The sequence below is a fragment of the Nicotiana sylvestris genome, chromosome 6 (genome assembly GCF_000393655.2).
Source record: "Nicotiana sylvestris chromosome 6, ASM39365v2, whole genome shotgun sequence".
NCBI lineage: Eukaryota > Viridiplantae > Streptophyta > Magnoliopsida > Solanales > Solanaceae > Nicotiana > Nicotiana sylvestris.
In genome coordinates this window covers 45,136,302-45,155,719 of record NC_091062.1, presented here as the reverse complement: position 1 = coordinate 45,155,719, position 19,418 = coordinate 45,136,302, and the positions used below count along the sequence as shown (strand labels likewise).

Below are 19,418 nucleotides of genomic sequence, written 5' to 3'. Positions count from 1 at the left end.
AATATGCCTTCAAGATTCTCAGCGAACAAAGAGAAGGTGAAGCTAAAGTCCTCCACGCTGAGCTAAAAATGGCTGAGAAAGACCACACCAAACTGGTCGAGCAGGTAAGAAGAATATTTGAAGTTAGTGATGATGATTCGGGCGTGGTATCTAAAGGTTCAAACCCGCAGGTCTAACAAAAGCTCAGCATGATCAGGCAACTCTGTGAAGAGGCTAATGTACTAAAAACCGAGGTCAAAAGCTGGAGGGAGAAAATGGACCACCTGGCCTCAGAGAAGGAGACTGCTCGGGCCCAACTGGCCTTGGCTTAAAACCAGATCCGAGGTATGAAAGAGGAAATCTTGGCGCTGGCCAAGAAAGTCGAGGAGCTCCAATCCCAGTTGGGTTCAGTAGTTTCTTCTCAAGATAATTTGGTTGCGGAGCTCGAAGCGCCCAATTCTAAATTCAGGGTAGCCAAGGTCGATGCTGACGCTGGTGGATATTTACCGGGCCGATGCTGAAGCCACTCAAATTCAAGAAAAGGAGGTTTTCGAGGCCGCTCAAGTTCGAGCAGAGAAGGTCGTCGAACAAGCCAAATGTCAATCTCGAAGGGAGACCCTCGAGGAAATCCATGCTCGGGGCCTTGATCTCACAATCGAGATCGAGAGTGCTAAAGAGCTTGAAGGTGAAGCTTGGATATTAGCTTATGCCAACGATGACGACGAGTCTGGAAGCTTGAGCGAATCCATAAGTGGAGAAGACCCCGAGGACGGAGATGCCTCTCCCGGAGATGGCCAGGCCACTTAGGCTTCTAGATAGTTTTTTGAATTTTTCTTGAGGTCGCTTTGGCCTTTGTAAAGAATTTCCATCGAGTCGTGTTGCCCTTGTAAAATGTTTTTTATGAATATATATAAAACCTTTTCCCTTCCATGTCTTCTGAGTCTGTTGTCCTTTTGATCTATTCAAAGGTCAGAGTGCCTTAGTATAAATTTATAATGTTGTTATAAAATGATGTTGCATTCGAAGGTCCAAGATCGAGCTAGCAAGGACCGATAATGAGTACTGTCCTCGACCGTTTCTAATCGATGGACCCCAAATGATTATTCGAACTTAAGTTTATGTAGCCCTTAGGTTTAATGGTCGAGTGAGGAGCTGCTCGAACTTGAAATAAGGTAGCCCTTTAGGCTTTCTTAGTCGAGTGAGAATGATTTCTTCAAACTCGAAGTGAAAGTAGCCCTTAGGCCTTTGTAAATTTTGTATTTGGCCGATCTGGCCTTTGTAAAACGATCATTTAACCATATATATAAGGTTTTCTACCCTTTTCGGCTTTCAAAATTTTCCCTTTATTTATCATTCGTGTTCACAAAGGTTGTAATGCCTTAGTATGAAACAAGGAACTATTCGAGAGTTTGAACAATTTTGTACTCATTAGAGTTTTTGAGGCTTGATATTAACGAAGCCTTTTATGATTTTGCCGGGGGTAGCCCTTTTAACCGGTTTATAAAAGAATTTGAAGGCCTGTTTTGCTACGGAATTCAGACGTCTTTGAACCGTGTTAATTTGGCCGTAGCCTCTTCAGTTCGGGATTTTCCCCACGGGCTTATTTTCCTGTTTTACTTCGAGCTTGCCCGAAGTCTCAGTCCCCGAGTGTGGTGGTCGTGGCCTATAAAAAGCAAGAGTTGCCTAAAAGGTTTTATGATCTCGAAGTTTTAATAATTCGATCTCGTTTATTTTTGGACGGTAGTCCCCGAGCATGGGGGTAATTATCCGAACTCTAGTTATGACCGGCCCTTAGGCCCGTTCACATAATAGATCGAGAGTATGAAATTGTAAAGTAGAAAAACTTTTCTAAGGCATGAGATATTGGCAAGGAAAAATACTTCTCTTTATAATTGATTATACGTGCGTACATGTTCTGTGCCAGGGCTCGAGCGAACTACGTGGGAACAGTTCGTTTGACTATTTAGCCCTTACAAATTTCCCTATCGAGACCCTAATGCCATAAAGTAATTTCCTCATAACAAAGTTGATATTCGAGGGTAATGCCCCCCCCCAAGTATTCGAGGTTGATTGTAAAGAAGCCTAGGATACTATTGAATTGTTCTAAGTTGGCACGATCAATTGTTGCCTCATTAAAAACCTCGCCGGAAAACTCATTTGGGACAAACGGTCTAAGGGAAAAAGAGTGCAACGCGTGATTTCAGACCTAAAGACTTCGTGTCGAGGAGTCCATCGTTGTTAGATCGTCGTTGTTTCCGATCTAACACTTGCAAGAATTAGTTTAAAATAACAAATGCAAATGGAAGGAGTCGTACCTTAACAATAGTATCATTTTAGGTTCTATACATTCCAATTGCTTGGTAGTTGTTAGTCATTCATCATGCCGAGCTTGTAGGATCCTTTTCCGATTATTTCGAGAACCTGGTACGGTCCTTCCCAGTTCGGACCCAGTTTCCCTTCATTCGGATTTTAGGTGTTGAGGGTGACTTTTCTTAGCACCAAGTCCCCGATGTTAAAATGTCGAAGATTGGTTCTTCGATTATAGTACCTTTCGATCCGCTATTTTTGGACGGCCAATCGGGAGAGGGCGGCTTAGCGTCTTTCGTCCAACAATTCTAGGCTCGTATTCATGGCCTCGTTATTTGACTCCTCTGTTGCAGATCAAAATCTGATACTAGGCTCTCCGACTTCGACCAAGATTAGATCTTCAGCGCCATAAACTAACGAGAACGGTGTTGCTCTGGGACTGGATTTCAATGTTGTGCGGTATGCCCGTAGAACCTCGGGTAGTATCTCTCTCCACTTCCCTTTGGCATCGGTCAATCTCTTCTTAAGGTTCTGAATGATGGTTTTGTTGGTCGATTCGGCTTGTCCGTTCCTGCTGGGATGATAAGGCGTCGATAGGATTCTTTTGATCTTATGATCCTCGAGAAATTTTGTCACTTTGTTGCCGATGAATTGCTTTCCATTATCACATACAATCTTGGAGGGCATCCCGAATCGATATATGATGTAGTCCCAAATGAAGTCTATGACTTCTTTTCTCTGACTTTCTCGAAAGCCTGTGCTTCAACCCACTTAGAGAAATAATCAGTCATAAATAAAATAAATTGAGCTTCACCTAGGGCCGATGGAAGAGGGCTAACGATGTGCATTCCCCTTTTCTTGAACGGCCATGGGGATAAGACCAAATGGAGCTGCTCTCGGGGCTGGTGAATCATTGGCGCATACCTTTGGCATTTGTCGCATCTTCGAAAGAACTCATTTGTGCCCTTCTCCATATCGGTCCAGTAGTACCCTGCTCTGATTACTTTGTGGACCAACGATTCAGCTCCGTAATGATTTCCATAAGTGCCTTCGTGAACTTCCCGTAGGACGTAGTTGGTATCTCTCGGTCCCAAATATATTGCCAACGGTCTATCGAACATCCTTCTAAACAGTATTCTATCTTCGGACAAAGTGAACCGTGCTGCCTTTGTGCGCAGAGCTCTCGACTCTTTTGGGTCTGATGGAAGCTTCTCGTTCTTTAAGTACTCTATGTATTTGTTTCTCCAATCCCATGTCAAACTCGTGGAGTTTATTTCGGCGTGGCCTTCTTCAATCACCGATATTATGAGTTGTGCGACGGTCCCCGAGTTGAGTTCGTCGTTTTCGACCGATGAACCTAGATTGGCAAGAGCGTCGACCTCATTGTTCTGTTCTCAAGGTACATGTTGCAAGGTCCATTCCTTAAATCGATGTAGGGTCACCTGTAGTTTGTCCAAGTACCTCTGCATTCAGTCTTCTCGGAATTCAATAGTCCTGTTAACTTGGTTTACCACGAGGAAGGAATCACACTTGGCCTCTAAGACCTCCTCTCCTAGACTTTTAGCTAGTTCGAGACTTGCAATCATGGCCTCATACTCAGCCTCATTGTTAGTCAATTTTGTAGTTCTGATAGACTGTCTAACTATATTACCCGTGGGTAATTTTAGCGTGATGCCTAGCCTGGACCCTTTCACGTTCGAAGCACCGTTCGTAAAGAGTTTCCAGACTCCCAAAGATGTACTCGATTTTATCAGCAGTTCTTTTTCAATCTCGGGTACGAGGGGCGGCGCGAAGTCAGCCACGAAGTCTGCCAAGATTTGAGACTTGATGGCGGTTCAGGGTCGATACTCAATATCAAACCCACTAATTTCCACGGCCCATTTAGCCAATTGACCTGAAAGCTCGGGTTTGTGCAAAATATTTCGAAGAGGATAAGTTGTCACAACATATATTGGATGACATTGGAAATATGGTTTTAGTTTCCTAGAGGCGCTTATTAAAGCAAGCGCTATTTTTTCTAAGTGCGGATATCTAGTTTCGGCCTCACCTAAGGTCCGACTAACATAATAGACAGGGAATTGCGTACCTTGTTCTTTTCAGACCAGGACTCCACTTACCGCTATCTCCGAGACTGCCAAGTGTCACACCTCCTTTTTGCGCGCCCCGCCCCGAAGGGTTAAATGCGCGAGGGAGTTTTTCCAATTTAAGTGACAATATTCGAAATGGGATTATTTATTTTAATTCAGAGTCGCCACTTGGGAAAGGTTTGGCTTTTGGTGTCCCAAGTCACCGGTTTATCTTGAATCCCAAATCGAGGAAATTTTTGACTTTTCCAAATGAAGTCTGCGAACCAGAAATTCTAAGTAAGGAATTCTGTTGACCCGAGGGAAGGTGTTAGTCACCCTCGAATCCCGTGGTTCTAGCACGGTCGCTTAAATTGTTACAATGGCTAAATATCTGATTTAAATACATGTTACGACTTACGTGCTTTTATTAGGTTTAAATCGCTTTTATTATTATAAATAATTTTTTTTATAGAATTGCAACATCGTGAAAATGCATCTTGAACCACGTCACAATCAATGCACCCGTAGTTGTTAACGCATTTCGACTCCGTTGAGATTTGAATTTGGGTCACATAAATGCGCACCCGAATTTAAGAATGTAATTTAATTAAGTCGCGCCTAAAGAGTCTAACGCGTTATCATCTTTTGGGGAAGGCAGTGAAATTCGCTAAACAGCCCGTCACGAATTCTAAGTATTTATTATGGTTAATTATTGAGGGCCCCACAATTTGCATTTTTATTTGGCGAGGCTCGCCTCATTATTTCAGAAGGAATATCCTAAAATGACTACATTTCTATTATGTTAGTCTCTAAAAATAGAAGAAAAAGATACGTGCTAATTCAATTGTGTGCTTTGGCCAAATCCGGATTCTTATTAATTATCTGCTTAATCATTTACGAAGTGAAGAAGCGTTATACCTCATGGAACATGCTTTTAATTTGATAGAAGAATTATATACGAGATTGATGAAACACTATACTTAGCCCCGAATACTCCTCGAGTTAAACTTTGAATTTGTTTAAGCAAGATTAATAAAGTCACTCATTAGATGGTGCTACTAATAATATTCAGAACTCATCCTAAAACTGCCCACCGAAACTGAAGCTCCTAAACTTAAAACTGTGTTGTACTCAGCAAGATCTTTCAAGAAACCATTCACCCTACATGCTCAAAACATAACTGGAGGAAGAGTTTGAATTAACAATTCTACAAATGATAGCACATTCCATAAATTATACGACTACATCATATGTACTGCCATCAAACCATATCGCAATGTTAGACAAGAATATTTTTGATTAAGTACAAACTTACTAATGTGTTTTCTATGGGACTGCAAATTAAAGAATTTATACAACTTTAACAAGATTTGCAAAGCTGTACGTAAGGCAACAGACGATTAAAAATTCTTCAGATCTTTCAATTCATGCCTTTCATTGTTACAATCAGCTACACCAATGTGAGATTCGAAATGTGTACCTGGAACGCTGAAAATGCAAAAGAGAATAGGAGGAAGACAGGGAAAATCAGCAGCAGCAGGAACAAAATAACAGCAGCAGACAAAGTAGCAGCAGCAAACAAAACAACACAGCAGAACAGGCTTGAGTGCAAGAATGCAACTATAGCCGATAGAAAAGGTAGCCAAATGACAACAGCCCACAATGGAGTAGAATCAAAACTCCAGGCAGACCAGAACCAGCAATAAACCAATGAAAACACTCAACCAGTAGACTCAATTGGAACTTCAAAGAATCAGAATTGTTTGAACAAGTTGAAAACAAATGAAGCCTAAACAACAATAGGAAGAAAAAGTTTCTGATTGTTCTGACTGTTTTTATTTCTTGTTCCCCCTTTTCTGCATCTATGCTCTCTAAAATCAGTTTGTATATGCCTATTCTGTGGTCTCTCTCTATATCTCTCTTCTCTTTTAAAATCCCCTCCCTCGATGGAAGTTCTGCTCCCCTTTTATAACCTAACCTCAGGCCATTTTGAACAGCCTGTAAAACCATTCAGAAACCTTCCCATGTGGCCTCCTCTCTTTCCAGTTTCCACTCACTATTTTAATATAAACAAACTCTCATGATATTCCCCTGGCAGATCTACCTTTTAAGTGAGGTTTATTATTTCTAAACTAAAGCAGGATATGTGCAGCAGGGGTGTGTTCTGACAGCACATGCTGTCCTATTTGCCCTAAATATTAAAGAAGCACAGTGCACATGATGCCCAAGAATGCACATGCCATCAATTTTTAAACCAAAGTCTGAACTGTAACTATAAACTAAACCGTATAATGTTTCGGATTCAATTTGAACAAACACCAACAACTATACTTAGTTCCTAGTTGCATTCAAACAAAGCTTTAGCAGAAAACAAACAGTATGAAACAAATTGTTACCATTCAACAGCTGGAACTAATCGATGACGTATGTCGACTCGACTATACTAATTACAACATATACAATCAACAACCAAGGATTGGAATCAAACAGTATTGAGCAGGGGTTCAGATTGTACTGTCAAAACAAATATGACCTTGGGAATTAATTAATCGACCTACTTCAAATTCGGTTGATTGTACAGCTTACACATACACACATTATAAGTAAATGAAAGAAAAACTTGACCAAATACAGAGGTTCGGGCAAAGTGGACAACAATAGTTGATAAACATTCAAAACATAAATTAAACAAAACATTTGGACACCTAAATAGACATTCAAATACAACAGACAAAACGAACTGATAAAGAAAACAAAAATTACCTTAAAACTTTGAAAAATCAGAAAACCTTAGCTTGGATTTGAATAGATCTTTCTTGGGGTTGAACGGACTTTAATCGAAGTGTTCTCAACTGAGAACACTTCGATTAAGGTCCATTAGACCCTAATCACTCGGCTCAAACGGACACAGACCGGGCATGAGGATTCCTAGGGTTCTTAGAGGGCAGATTTGGGTTTTGGGTTTCCTTGGTTAGATTCGGACCAAACCAAGCATGGTTTGGTTACGAGGGAGGTCCGGGGACTGTCTGGTGTGAAGCTGGGGTAGATCGGTGTAAGTCGAAGTCCGACTCGAATCTTCAAATGAAGATTCGAGAAGGTGGGAGGGGATTCGAGCTAAGCGGTTGGTGGATTTGGGTTCAAGGTGGTGAGGTGCATATATGGTGTTAAAGTGGGGGTCACTGGCGTCCATGCCGCCGGGATTAATGGTGAGGGGAAAGGGGGCGGCTAGGGTTCCGGGGTTTGGGTCTGTTAGAAAGGATGAGGACGAAGGAGAGGTATTTGGATAGGGGGTGGGGTATGAGTGGAAAGCTTATATATGGGGTGGATGGCTTGATCTCAGCCGTTGGATCAATCGAGATCAACGGCTTGGATCTGAAGGCTTAAATGAAACGGTGTCGTTTGGCTTAGTAAGGGTCAGGGTTGGTTCGGGTAACGGGTCGGGTAATGGGGTTATGGGTGAGAGATCTGGACCGTTGGATCAGTTTGGTTTGATGGTCGAGATGGATTGGCATTGAAACGACGTAGTTTTTGTGTCAAACTACGTCGTTTTTGTGGCCTGGAGATTGGTTGTTTGGACTGGTGGCTTGGGCTGCTCGTTTGGGCCTCAGATTTTGAAATGGAGAACCAGCCCAAATTTATTTAAAACAAATTGCACCCTTTCCTTTTATTTCTAATTTTTTTCTTAAACACAAAACCTAATTAAATAAAAATTAAACACCATTAATTAACACTTAATATAATTATTACACGCATATTAAAATATTAAAAGTAGGTAAAATCAAGCAAGGCAACAATCAGGACAAAAATGCATATTTTATGATTTTCCATTTAATAACCGGATTACGGTTCAAACTACACATGACACACATTTTTTTTGTATTTTGTTTTAATAAAAATAAAATGGGCAAAAATCATAAATAATTAACAACATGCCACGTAAAAATCCAAAAATTGTACAGCAAGACCAATTGCTATTATTTTTGTTTCTTTTGGAGTGAATGTTGCGAAAACAAAAATCACGTGCTCACACCAAGTAAAAGTAAAGTTGTTCGTCCACTTTTGGGGTATGAAGCAGCGACGGGCTCGATAAGTATCGCTTTAGTTCCTCCAAGGCCTGTTGGCATTGCGGGGTCCATGATAAATTGCTATTTTTCTTAAGTAGTGAGAAGAATCGGTGACTCCTATCTGAGGATCTCGAAATGAATCGCCCTAGGGTGGCTATGTGCCCCATTAGCTTCTGCACGACCTTTACATTATCCACGACCTTGATATCCTCGATAGCTTTGATTTTATCGGGGTTGATCTCGATCCCCCGATTGGACACCATGAAGCAAAGAAACTTTCCCGAGCTAACCCCAAAAGCGCACTTTTCTGGGTTGAGCTCCATATTGTACTTCCTCAGTATTTCGAAAGTCTCGTGCAAATGCTTCAAATGGTTCTCTGCTCACATGGACTTAACTAGCATGTCATCAATATAAACTTCCATAGATTTTCCTATTTGTTGTTCGAACATTCAATTTACTAGGCGTTGATAGGTTGCACCAGCATTTTTTAGTCTGAATGGCATTACATTATAACAGTAGGTACCATACTTAGTGATAAACGAGGTCTTTTCCTGGTCCTCCGGGTTCATCTGTATTTGGTTGTACCCGGAGTAGGCATCCAGAAAACTAAGAGGGCATCGATCATATGATCGATGTTAGGCAAATGAAAAGATTTCTTGGGCCATGCTTTATAATCCACACACATTCTAAGTTTTGTTTCCCTTCTTAGGGACTACCACTATGTTTGCTAAACATTCGGGATACTTTACTTCCCAAATGGATCCTATTTTGAGAAGTTTTGTTACCTCGTCCTTGATGAAGGCATGTTTAATCTAGGATTGGGGCCTTTTTTTTTGCTTCACCGCGCAAAATTTAGGGTCCAGGCTCAGTTTGTGAGTGGTAATTTCCGGTGGGATCCCTGTCAAATCGAGGTGGGACCAAGCAAAGAAATCTAGGTTAGCTTTAAGAAAATGAATAAGTTTTTTCCTAAGCTCGGGGGTTAGCCCCGTGCCCGGTATACCTTTCGTTCGGGTTGATGTTTGGTCATGTGATTTGTTCCAGCTCCTAGACCGTTGACTTGGTAGCGTCAGAGTCATCAGGAATTATGAAGGATCGAGGGATCCAATAGTCGTTGTCCTCATCGGTCCCCTGCTTCTCCGTTTGGGTCGAGGCTGGTGTCTGTTGTTGCTATTTGACCTCCTATTTTCCCTTCGAATCTGATCCCTTTGCTGATGAAAGTACCAATATCGGTACCACTTCATCGATTGCAAACATCTCCTTGGCGGCGGGTTGCTCCCCGTACACCGTTTTGACTCCCTCCAATGTCGGGAACTTTGGAACTTGGTGAAGGGTCGAGGGTACTGCCCTCATGTTATGGATCCAAGGCCTTCCAAGTAGGGCGTTGTACCTCATGTCACCCTCGATCACATGGAACTTTGTTTCTTGGATGGTCCCGGCCACACTCATTGGCAAAATAATTTCACTTTTGGTGGTTTCGCTTGCCACGTTGAAGCCATTAAGTACTCGGGCTACGGGCACAATTTGATCTTGTAGCACGAGCTGTTTTGCGACCCTCGATTGAATAATGTTGGCCGAGCTACCTGGATCAATAAAAACACGTTTAACTTGAATTTTACTCATAAGGACAGATATTACCAGTGCGTCGTTGTGGTTGTTCGATCCCTTCTGCATCCTCGTCATTGAAAGACATGGCCCCTTCAGGTAAGTAGTCCTGAGTTCGCTTCTCCCTTATGATCAACACCTTGGTGCGTTTAAATACTGGTCCTTGAGGAATATCAACCCCTCTAACGATCATGTGAATCACGTGTTGTGGCTCTTCTTGCTCGTTTTGAATCTTTGTTTTTAAAGTGATTCTTGGCCCGATCATTTAAGAATTCCCGAAGGTGTCCCTCGTTGAACAATCGGGCTACTTCCTCCCTTAGTTGTCTAAATCTTTTGTTTTATGGTCATGGGTACCATGATACTTGCACATTTGGTTTGGATTTCTCTGGGCCGGATCGGTCTATAGAGGTCGAGGCCATCTGGTATATTTGATATGTCTGATGGCCGATACGATGGAAGATGCATCTACGTTGAAGTTATATTCTGACAATCGAGGTGCTTCTTTGGGCCTGACATACCTGTCGAAACCACTCTTGCTCATGATTCCCTGTGAACCTTGTCCTCGATCGTTTCTCCTCTCATTCCGTGCAGAGTTTCGCCCAGATCCGGTGCCTCTACGGTCTCCATTATATGGTTGGTATCAATCCCTATTCGACCTTGGATCTCCGGCGATATCCCTTTTAACTCTATCCATGAGCGTGTTAGGATAAACTGACCCAGAAGGAGCCCCCAGTTGATCATCCCCGACCCTAATCTTCGATTGATACCGATTATGCACATCGACCCAAGTGACAACTGGATATTTGATCAAATTTTGCTTCAACTATTGTGAAGCTGGAACTCCGAACGTTGAGACCTTGAGTAAAAGCTTGAACAGCCCAATCGTTGATGACTGGTGACAAATCCATTCGTTCAATTTGGAATTGAGATATGAATTCCCTGAGCATCTCGTTTTCTTTCTGCCTTACCTTGAAAAGTTCCGACTTTTGTGTAGCGACCTTAATATCTCCAGCGTGTGACTTTACAAAAGAATCTTCAAGCATAACAAACGAGTCAATAGAATTAGGTGGTAAATTATGATACCATATCATAGCACCCTTCGATAGAGTCTCCCCGAATTTCTTCAACAATATGGATCCAATCTCGTCATTTTCCTTAATGGAGCACGTGTATGAGGTGACGTGTTCGTTTGGATCTGTCGTCCCATTATACTTCGGAATCTCGGGCATACGGAACTTTTTGGGGACTGGCTTCGGAGCCGCACTCGGTGGGAAATGTTTTTGTACAAACTTTTTGAAATCTAGTCTCAATATCGGTGGTGCCCCCAGGATTTGGTCGATCCTGGAGTTATAAGTTTCCACCTTCTTATCGTTTTCCTCGATCTTTTTTCCCCGTCTCGATTCGTTTTGTCAATTCTTCAAGCATCTTTATGATAGCAGAATTGGTCCCCGACTCCTTCTCATTCGGTTTCCTCGAGGCCGATTCAACCCTGTGTATGACTTCTTGGGATGTTCGAGCTCGACCTTGCTCGGAGCGTGGTTCTGGTTTTGAAGCTGGGCTATTGCTGCTTGCTGGACCTATAACATTTCGAAGATTACCCGTAGGCTGATCCCACCATCTTCACCACCATATGCATTCTGAGTTGCTGATCGGATACCCCCACGAATGCTGCTTTAGGGATCGACGTCCACATTTCCATTGATGGCTACATGTGAACTGACATCGATTGGGTTTATAGCCGGAACTCCATCGAGGACGGCAGGGGGTACAACGTTTCCTAGCGAAATATTCTCATTCTCGCCGTGGTGGCTGAGATCATTGTCAATTTGTTGAGGTGCTGACTGAGAGTTTGACATTTCTTAATCCTGTAATCAAAAACACTTCAAAGAACAAGTGTAGAATAGTATGTGTTACGAAAATTTGTACGAGGCGATCACTATTATCCTTTGCCCCACGGTGGGGCACCAAACTGTTATCCTTAAATTGGATAATAATTAAATTTGTAAGTGGTTGTAAGGATATGTGATTTCGCTTGGCACAAACTAAGAAATATGAAATTAATATTAGAAATTAACTGTAAAATAAAGCAAACCAATATAAAGCGCAGCTTGGCCCTCGAGCTAGATCGCCCTCAAACCGAATGAATAATTGAAAAGTATGAACTGAACAACAGAGATTAAGAGAGAAAATATATTATATTGCATTGTTATGCGTGAATATGATGATTACAAAATGATTAGAACCCCCTTTATATAGTAGAGAAATTCTACTTATGGTACAATTCTAAATACGGAAGAAAATCCCATGACTGGCTAAGTAACCGGTCTTGACTTGATACGTGTCGAGATATCCACCACGATCCTTAGCGGATCACGGATATCTCGGCTTTCTGTTATTCGTTTTAGCAGGATTCCTTCGATCTCGCTCGATCTCTATCCCGCTTCGGTTCCGACTACAGCTGATCTCGATCTTGATCGGTTATTGATTCATGAGCCTAGCAATCCGTCTCCATGTCATAGTTTGATACAACGCAAGGCCTAGCCTTGGTCTGCCACCCCGGTTTCGATTAGTCATATAAAATTAGACAAGCCCGATTTTAACTATATATATATATATAACATACTTGCTCATGTTTGGTGTTAGTGCTTCAACTAGCATTAAATCACGACCAAAAGCTAAGTATAATAATATTTACGTTTATGTTGCTGAAAGAGTTGCTTGAGGAGTAAAATTTCGGACAAGTAAAGCAGATGAATTTTATTTCGGCAAACACTCTACGTGCATCTATTATTCACGGGAGAATCAAATACATTGAGATTGATTGTCACTTATAAATAGAGAATCTCACTTTATATTTATTAATTTCAAACTATTTACCCTTTAATGCTCAGGCCCAAATTATTTACTACTCCTACCCATGCTGCCCAAACTATTTACCCGATTATTTCCCAATAATATGAGGGAGTAATAATTGGAATCACGTGCAGCTTGTCCCCCAGCTCAACTGCTTCTCCAACTCTTACTCCACTCTGCTCTTTTTTCATTTGAAGCAAAAACAGCAATCCCAATTTCAGTAATCAAAAATCCAAATCTCGTATCATCTCTGTAAAAAGCACACATATGTGACCAAATCTTCTCTTATTGTAGTATGTTGGGGTTCATCATCAATGACAATTCACACTTGTTTCTCACTAATACCTTCTTCTTTCTCTTTACCCAAACTGGTTTTTCGAGATTTATTGTACAAAAATTCAAATCCACCATTGAAGTACCTTGAAGCTTGAAACTCATAACTTGGTTTGTTTGAGTTTTTAATTATTTTGATCCAATACTATATGGGTTTGTTTGGAAAGTTAATTGGAGGTTGTAGCTAAAGTTTTAGTCAATTTGGTGGAGATTTTGTAGTAGATTTAGAAGTTTGGGTTGAAATATAGTTGAACAAGAGAAGAAGACGAATTTGTATTGTATACTCATACAAATATACCATTTTGGTATACAATTCATTCCAACTATATACCCTATTAGTATAGCTATATACTATATTGGTATCATATGCTAGTTGAATCATTTTTTTTTGTTGTATTAGCTGCATTTATTAGTACAATATTTGATTTTCTTTTAATAATAGTAATATAGTACAATATCTTGAAATACTTTATTATATTAATATGTGGTACACTTTTTTTTTTCTCTTTATGCATGTGTGTTATGTAATAGTAGTATAGTCATATAGTTGCCAGAAATTAATCAGTAAAATTGTATACCATGTTGGTATAGTTATATGCCATATTGGTATCACATGGTAGTTTGAACATTTTTTTGGTTGTTTTGGCTTTTTAAGTGAATTCTATTCAGAAATTATTTATATGAACGTGATTTGCAGTGTTGGAATTTTTTTGTGCTGATGGATATAGATTATATGTATTATGTAATAGTTTTTATAATTATGGGCAATTGTTGGAACGACCCATACAACTATATACCCTGTTAGTATATGGAATGAGCAAGTTGCTTTGCGAATATTTAGCTTCCAATGCGAGCATGTAATTTTCTCATACTTTTATTGTATCCTTTAATGTTTTGGTACAGTAGTATAGTCACAGATAGTTGTATCAATATTCTAGAGCAATCATATACTCTGTTGGTATACATGTATACCATATTGGTATCATATGGTACTAGAAGTCTTTTTGCTACTTATATTTTTATTGTATTTTCCAATATTTTATTATCATTTCTATTCTAACTAGTATATATGGAGATTTGGTGGCCGTAGATTATGTTTTCTTGCTCCATCACTGGTTGGTGTTACTGCTAATGGTAGAGTATGTACTGATATTTGTAGCAAAGGAGATCAAGGTTTGCATGGCAATCACGTGGAATTAGAAAAGGAACAAGAAATAAAGAAAAAAAATAAAAATAAAGGAGTCAAATTTGAGTGTGAAATAAGTTATGGTAAAAATAACAATAATACGATTTGGGCAAAAATAAATGAATAAAGAAAAAAAACAAAAAAATAGGAAGAAAAAATGAGAAAAAAGAAAAGGAGAAAAGAAAGAAAAAAAGAAAAAAGAAAAGAAGCATAGAAATAAAAAAGAATTGGAGAATAAAGAAAAAATTCCCCACAAAAACTACCATGGGTAAGAAATGTAATTAGTTTATTGGTAGAAAAACAAATGGATAGACAAGGATAAATAATTTATTTTTGTGGATAACTGTGTCAAAACCCCCTATAAATATGACAATGCAATCGGAGTTTATTTACCAGTTTTGTTAGCACAATGATCAATTGACAAACTTATTCAGCAAAAGCAATTTAGGGACCGAGTTCATATTTATATGCAGTTTGTACGTTCCAACTTGAGGTGGAGTATACCATACTCTAATTCCCCATATGATAATATAGAATATTCTATATTTAGTTTAAGGATAATTTGATTACTTGCTATTATGTGTTAAGTATAGATTAATAATCTGTTGTGCGTGTCTTAAGACACATAAAGATTGGCCAAGTAGGGGCAGATCCACCTTGCGACCTATGAGTTCACGTGAACCTAGTAGCTTTTGCCCAAAAAGTATAAATGTGTTCGAAAAATTCACTAAAAACCTATAAATGTTTGAATGTGAACCAGTTACCATTGAATATTTACTTGATATTGTTGCAGGAACCCATAAACATCAAATTCTGGATCCGCCTCTGTGACCAAATACACTTTGATAGAAAATTGGCAGTAATTGAACAAAAAGACAAGAGAATCCTCAAAACAGAGAAATGAATTTTTTTACTATAAGGGAATGACAAGAATGTCATGCAAAGGAAACAATCGTTGGTACCCACTGAAAAATACTACTATTTAAGAAAATAAAAAGTAATGTTCCCACTATCCCTAAAAAAATGAGTGTGAATATAAAGGACGATGCATCTAGTTACATATGTTAATTATTTTTTAACATTAATTTATGTAGGTTTTTCTTTAATTTATCTTAGATGCCTTTTTCCTTTTATTTTCTTTAAACAACAAATTCAAAATGGCACTAATTATCCTTACAAGGCATATTTTTTTCGTTGGAACTATTTTTCTTATGTAGCTAAACTTATAAGATTTTATTTCGTTAATTGTGTACTTTTTGGTCCTTTTGCTCAATCTGACAGCAAAACATTCTCTTTTCAACTAGAAAGTGTGGCATGGTAGTTCCCATCTTTATGTGAAGTTAAAGGGGATATGTTATCCCTCACCTGAAAGTTTGAGGGTTAAATCCAACTGTCAAAATAATGCTCTGATATAAAACTTCTGGATGCCCAAATCAACCTGTAGTTTCATCCCTAATCCTACAATTGATGTTTGATATTACACAGATGTCAATAAGCAGAAGAGAGTAGCAAAAAGCTACCAGGCTATGAGTGTTCATACAACAACTGTGTCTTAATCCTAAGCAAGTTATGGTCAGCTATATGTATCTTCAATAACCATGTCGCTCCATTTAAACTCATCTCAGACTAACACGAGTATCCATCTATCATAAATAAGAAAAAATTCCTTTGTTGTCTAATCTGTTATCTGCCATGTATGCTTTATGAATTATGCTGACAAACCTGTAGCTTCCTTTGGTATCAAAAAGAGGAAGACCACTGGGATGAAAGTGCAGAGGACCTGAATTCCAATGCCTAAGAAGAGATTGTCGAAAGACCCTGAAGAGATGTTTAGAACTGAAGCCAGCCCTGCTCCTACAAAAGATCCCACTGTCGTTCCTAAGTTGTTTATCGACATGAATAATGCAAACAAAGTCCCTTCAATGCCCGGAGGACAAAGTTGTCCTGATAAGATGAGAAAGGGCATGAACCTGCAACAAGAAGAAAATACTTCAAATGCTTTGTGACAAATATGGAACAACAAATATAGTCCGACTTCTCTATAATAATATCGCCATATAACAACCATTCACTATAAAAAACAAGTTTTTCTCAGAACTGATTTTTATATTATATTGTAGGGAAAAAGACCGGATTTATCCCTTTACCTTGGTAAACATTTTACGTTTATCCCCGTTATACTTTCCGTCCTAATCCATCCTAACCGTTAACAAAATAACTAAAATTGCCCCTAACCCTAACAGACATCCACTGTGGCACCCAATCCCTCAAAAAAAACTGCCACATAGATATCCAAGTTAGCATTTTTTAAATTTAATCCCTAAACCAATCAACCCATCCCAATTTTGCACTGTATCTGTAAATTTTCTGCATATTATTTGCTAGTTCGCACCAGCAAGGTATTCTTCAACTTTTCCAGCCCAACAATCAATTCAAGATTTCAAACACAAGATCAATAGAGCCCAGTTGTCTTTTTCCCGCAACTGGCTGCTGAAATTCTTGCCCAAACTGCCCAAATCCTTCAGCGAATCACCCAAAATTGAAGTTATGAACTCCCCAAGAGATCCCCATCAAACTCCGATAACATCCAAATGAAAACAATGCAAACTTGCAGATCCAAATTTTTGGACTCAAGCCTCAAGCTTCTTTAATGACTGTCAATCTTCTCCTTCACATTTCACCTCTCAAACCAATGGATTTTAATTTTTTAGGCTTCAAACAGCAGCAATTATCAATTTAATCAACTAATACTTTCTTTATCCTATTCAAAGAGAAGGTGGTATGTCATGGTCTGTGGAGCGTTATATTCTAAATTTGGGCAGAATTCAATTAGAAAAGGCGGAAGAGCCTCTTTACAAAACACGGAAAAGTTGGAGGGTTTAGATTTGTTCAGCTAGTATAGATCAATGGCTCAGATTAATCCAAAAGGCATAAAAAATAATGACCGAGAAGGGAGCAGAACTAACGAACTTCTGATAACTAAATTCCTCTCTCTTCTAATTTCTTCTCCCTCAATCCAAATTCTCTTCTCACCTAAATATATTCTTCTTCTGTTGCAGACTCGAGCTCATCAACAATGGCGTTCAACTATTAGTATTGTTTTTCATTTCATTTCCTTCAGTTTTAGTTGTAATACTTTCATTTCAGTCAATAAATCGACAATTGTCCCAAAAATTACTTGTTGTTTGAATATTCTACAATTGTGGTGGTTTTGGCTTGTGTTATAGAATGAATCTAGACACTTATTATAGAATGAATGTAGACTCTTTCTTAGCAGTGTACATAAATAGCAGATTTGTAGGAATCTCTTTTATTTCTTTCCTTAGTTAGCATCTGATGTACATGTATTTATATTGCTCACCTCTTGGAATGAGAACACAAGTTATTCTTTCTATTTCGTGCACATGGTATCAGAGCAAGGTATCCTGCTTTGTCGAACTTGGATCAGAAACTCCCCCGATCTACAAAACCACAAAATCTGGTGGTCGGAGGAGAAGCACGTGCGTCTCACGCGCCGACGAAACTACCGGAGATACTTCTGTTTAAGCTACGTGTGGAGGCGCGTTCGTGGACCAATCTTGGTCTAGCTTCCCGTTACGACTTTGCCTCGAAGTTTTGGTTGAATTGTGGTGGTCATGTGGTAGTGGATCACATTTTGGAGAAGAAGAGCCTTGAAACCTGAATATGTGAACATTCTTTTTAGTCAGGTTTGAAATTTTTTTATTAGTTGCTGATTGTTATTTTGATTCTGGGAATTGGCAAAGGTCTTCTACAGGTGCAACAGTGAATTGGATTGTTGCTCACGATTTTGTGATTTGATATTGTCTCTTGGAGGTTATCTGAAGCTTGGTTAGATTTCAATAACTGTCTTTTTGAGTGCAACCTTGATTTTGGCTATTCTCATGTTTTTGATTGCGCTGGCTACTGTCTTTTTCAAGTATTGTCTGATTTCTGCTTTAGAATATATTCTGTTTGGGTCTTTCAATTGGATTCTCCATCACTTATTTTGATACAGTGAGTTTTATTAGTTGGAAATAGGATGACTATAAACAATAAGCAAGGAGGAAATAGTGATACAACTTCTAGTCCAATAATCCTAGTTTCGGATGAGTTTCTTAAGTTCCTTCAATATCATAAATCAATTAAGGAATCTTCTTCAGTTACTGCTTTTGCCGGACCAGATAAGACATGTCTTATCACCTCTTCAAATAAATGGGTGATTGACTCAGGTGCCACAAATCACATGACAGGTAATCCAAATATTTTTTCTAGCTTTCGATCACACAAAGCACCCTCTTCAGTTACTGTAGCTGATGGAACAACATGTAGCAATGTTGGATCTGGGATTGTTAAACCGACTTCCTCTATTACCCTGTCATCTGTATTAAGTCTACAAACTTGGCCTTTAATTTGATTTCTGTTAGTAAAATCACTAGAGACCTTAATTGTTGTGTAGCGTTCTTTCCCAATCATTGTTTGTTTCTTGATCTTACGACAAAGCAAATTATTGGTAAAGGGTATTTATCTGGTGATCTTTATATCCTTGATGAATGAGAGTCACAGTCTATTGCATGCTCTAGTGTCGTGCCTCCTTTTGAAGCACATTGTCGATTGGGGCATCCCTCTTTACCTTTGTAGAAGAAGCTCTGTCCTCAATTTCAGAATATTTCTTCATTGGATTGTGAGTCATGTCGATTTGCAAAACATCATCGAATCTCGTTAGATACAAGGGTTAACAAGCGAGCTGAGTCAGCTTTTGAGTTAGTTCATTATGATGTTTGGGGACCATGTCCTGTTGTTTCTAAAACTGGACATAAGTATTTTGTCACTTTTGTAGATGATTTTTCCCGAAAGACTTGGATTTACTTTATGTAGAGTCGCTCTGAAGTGTTTACTCATTTTTCTGCCTTTTGTGCTGAAGTCAAAACTCAATTCAATGCTTCGGTGCGTATTCTAAGGAGTGATAATGCTAAAGAATACATGTCAGAGTTATTTCAGTCCTACATGAGACAACATGGTGTACTACAT

General features: G+C 39.2%; 1 protein-coding gene across 4 annotated transcripts in view; it reads right to left on the bottom strand.

Annotated features, from left to right (window-relative positions):
* Nucleotides 1–5,646: 5,646 nt before the first annotated feature.
* LOC104219981 (probable folate-biopterin transporter 4) overlaps nt 5,647–19,418 on the bottom strand; it is a 30,872-nt gene continuing 17,100 nt past the window's right edge. For 2 of the 4 annotated variants that reach the window (XM_070150036.1, XM_070150034.1), the window contains exons 7-8: nt 16,113–16,360; nt 15,771–15,848 (exon numbers count right to left, since the gene is read on the bottom strand). In XM_070150036.1, coding sequence (XP_070006137.1) covers nt 15,784–15,848; nt 16,113–16,360 — 313 coding nt within the window. In that variant the 3' untranslated portion in view covers nt 15,771–15,783. Of the gene's footprint in view, nt 5,841–15,770; nt 16,361–19,418 lie in introns of those variants that run through there. The other 2 variants (XM_070150035.1, XM_009770748.2) reach the window with 2 other exon arrangements.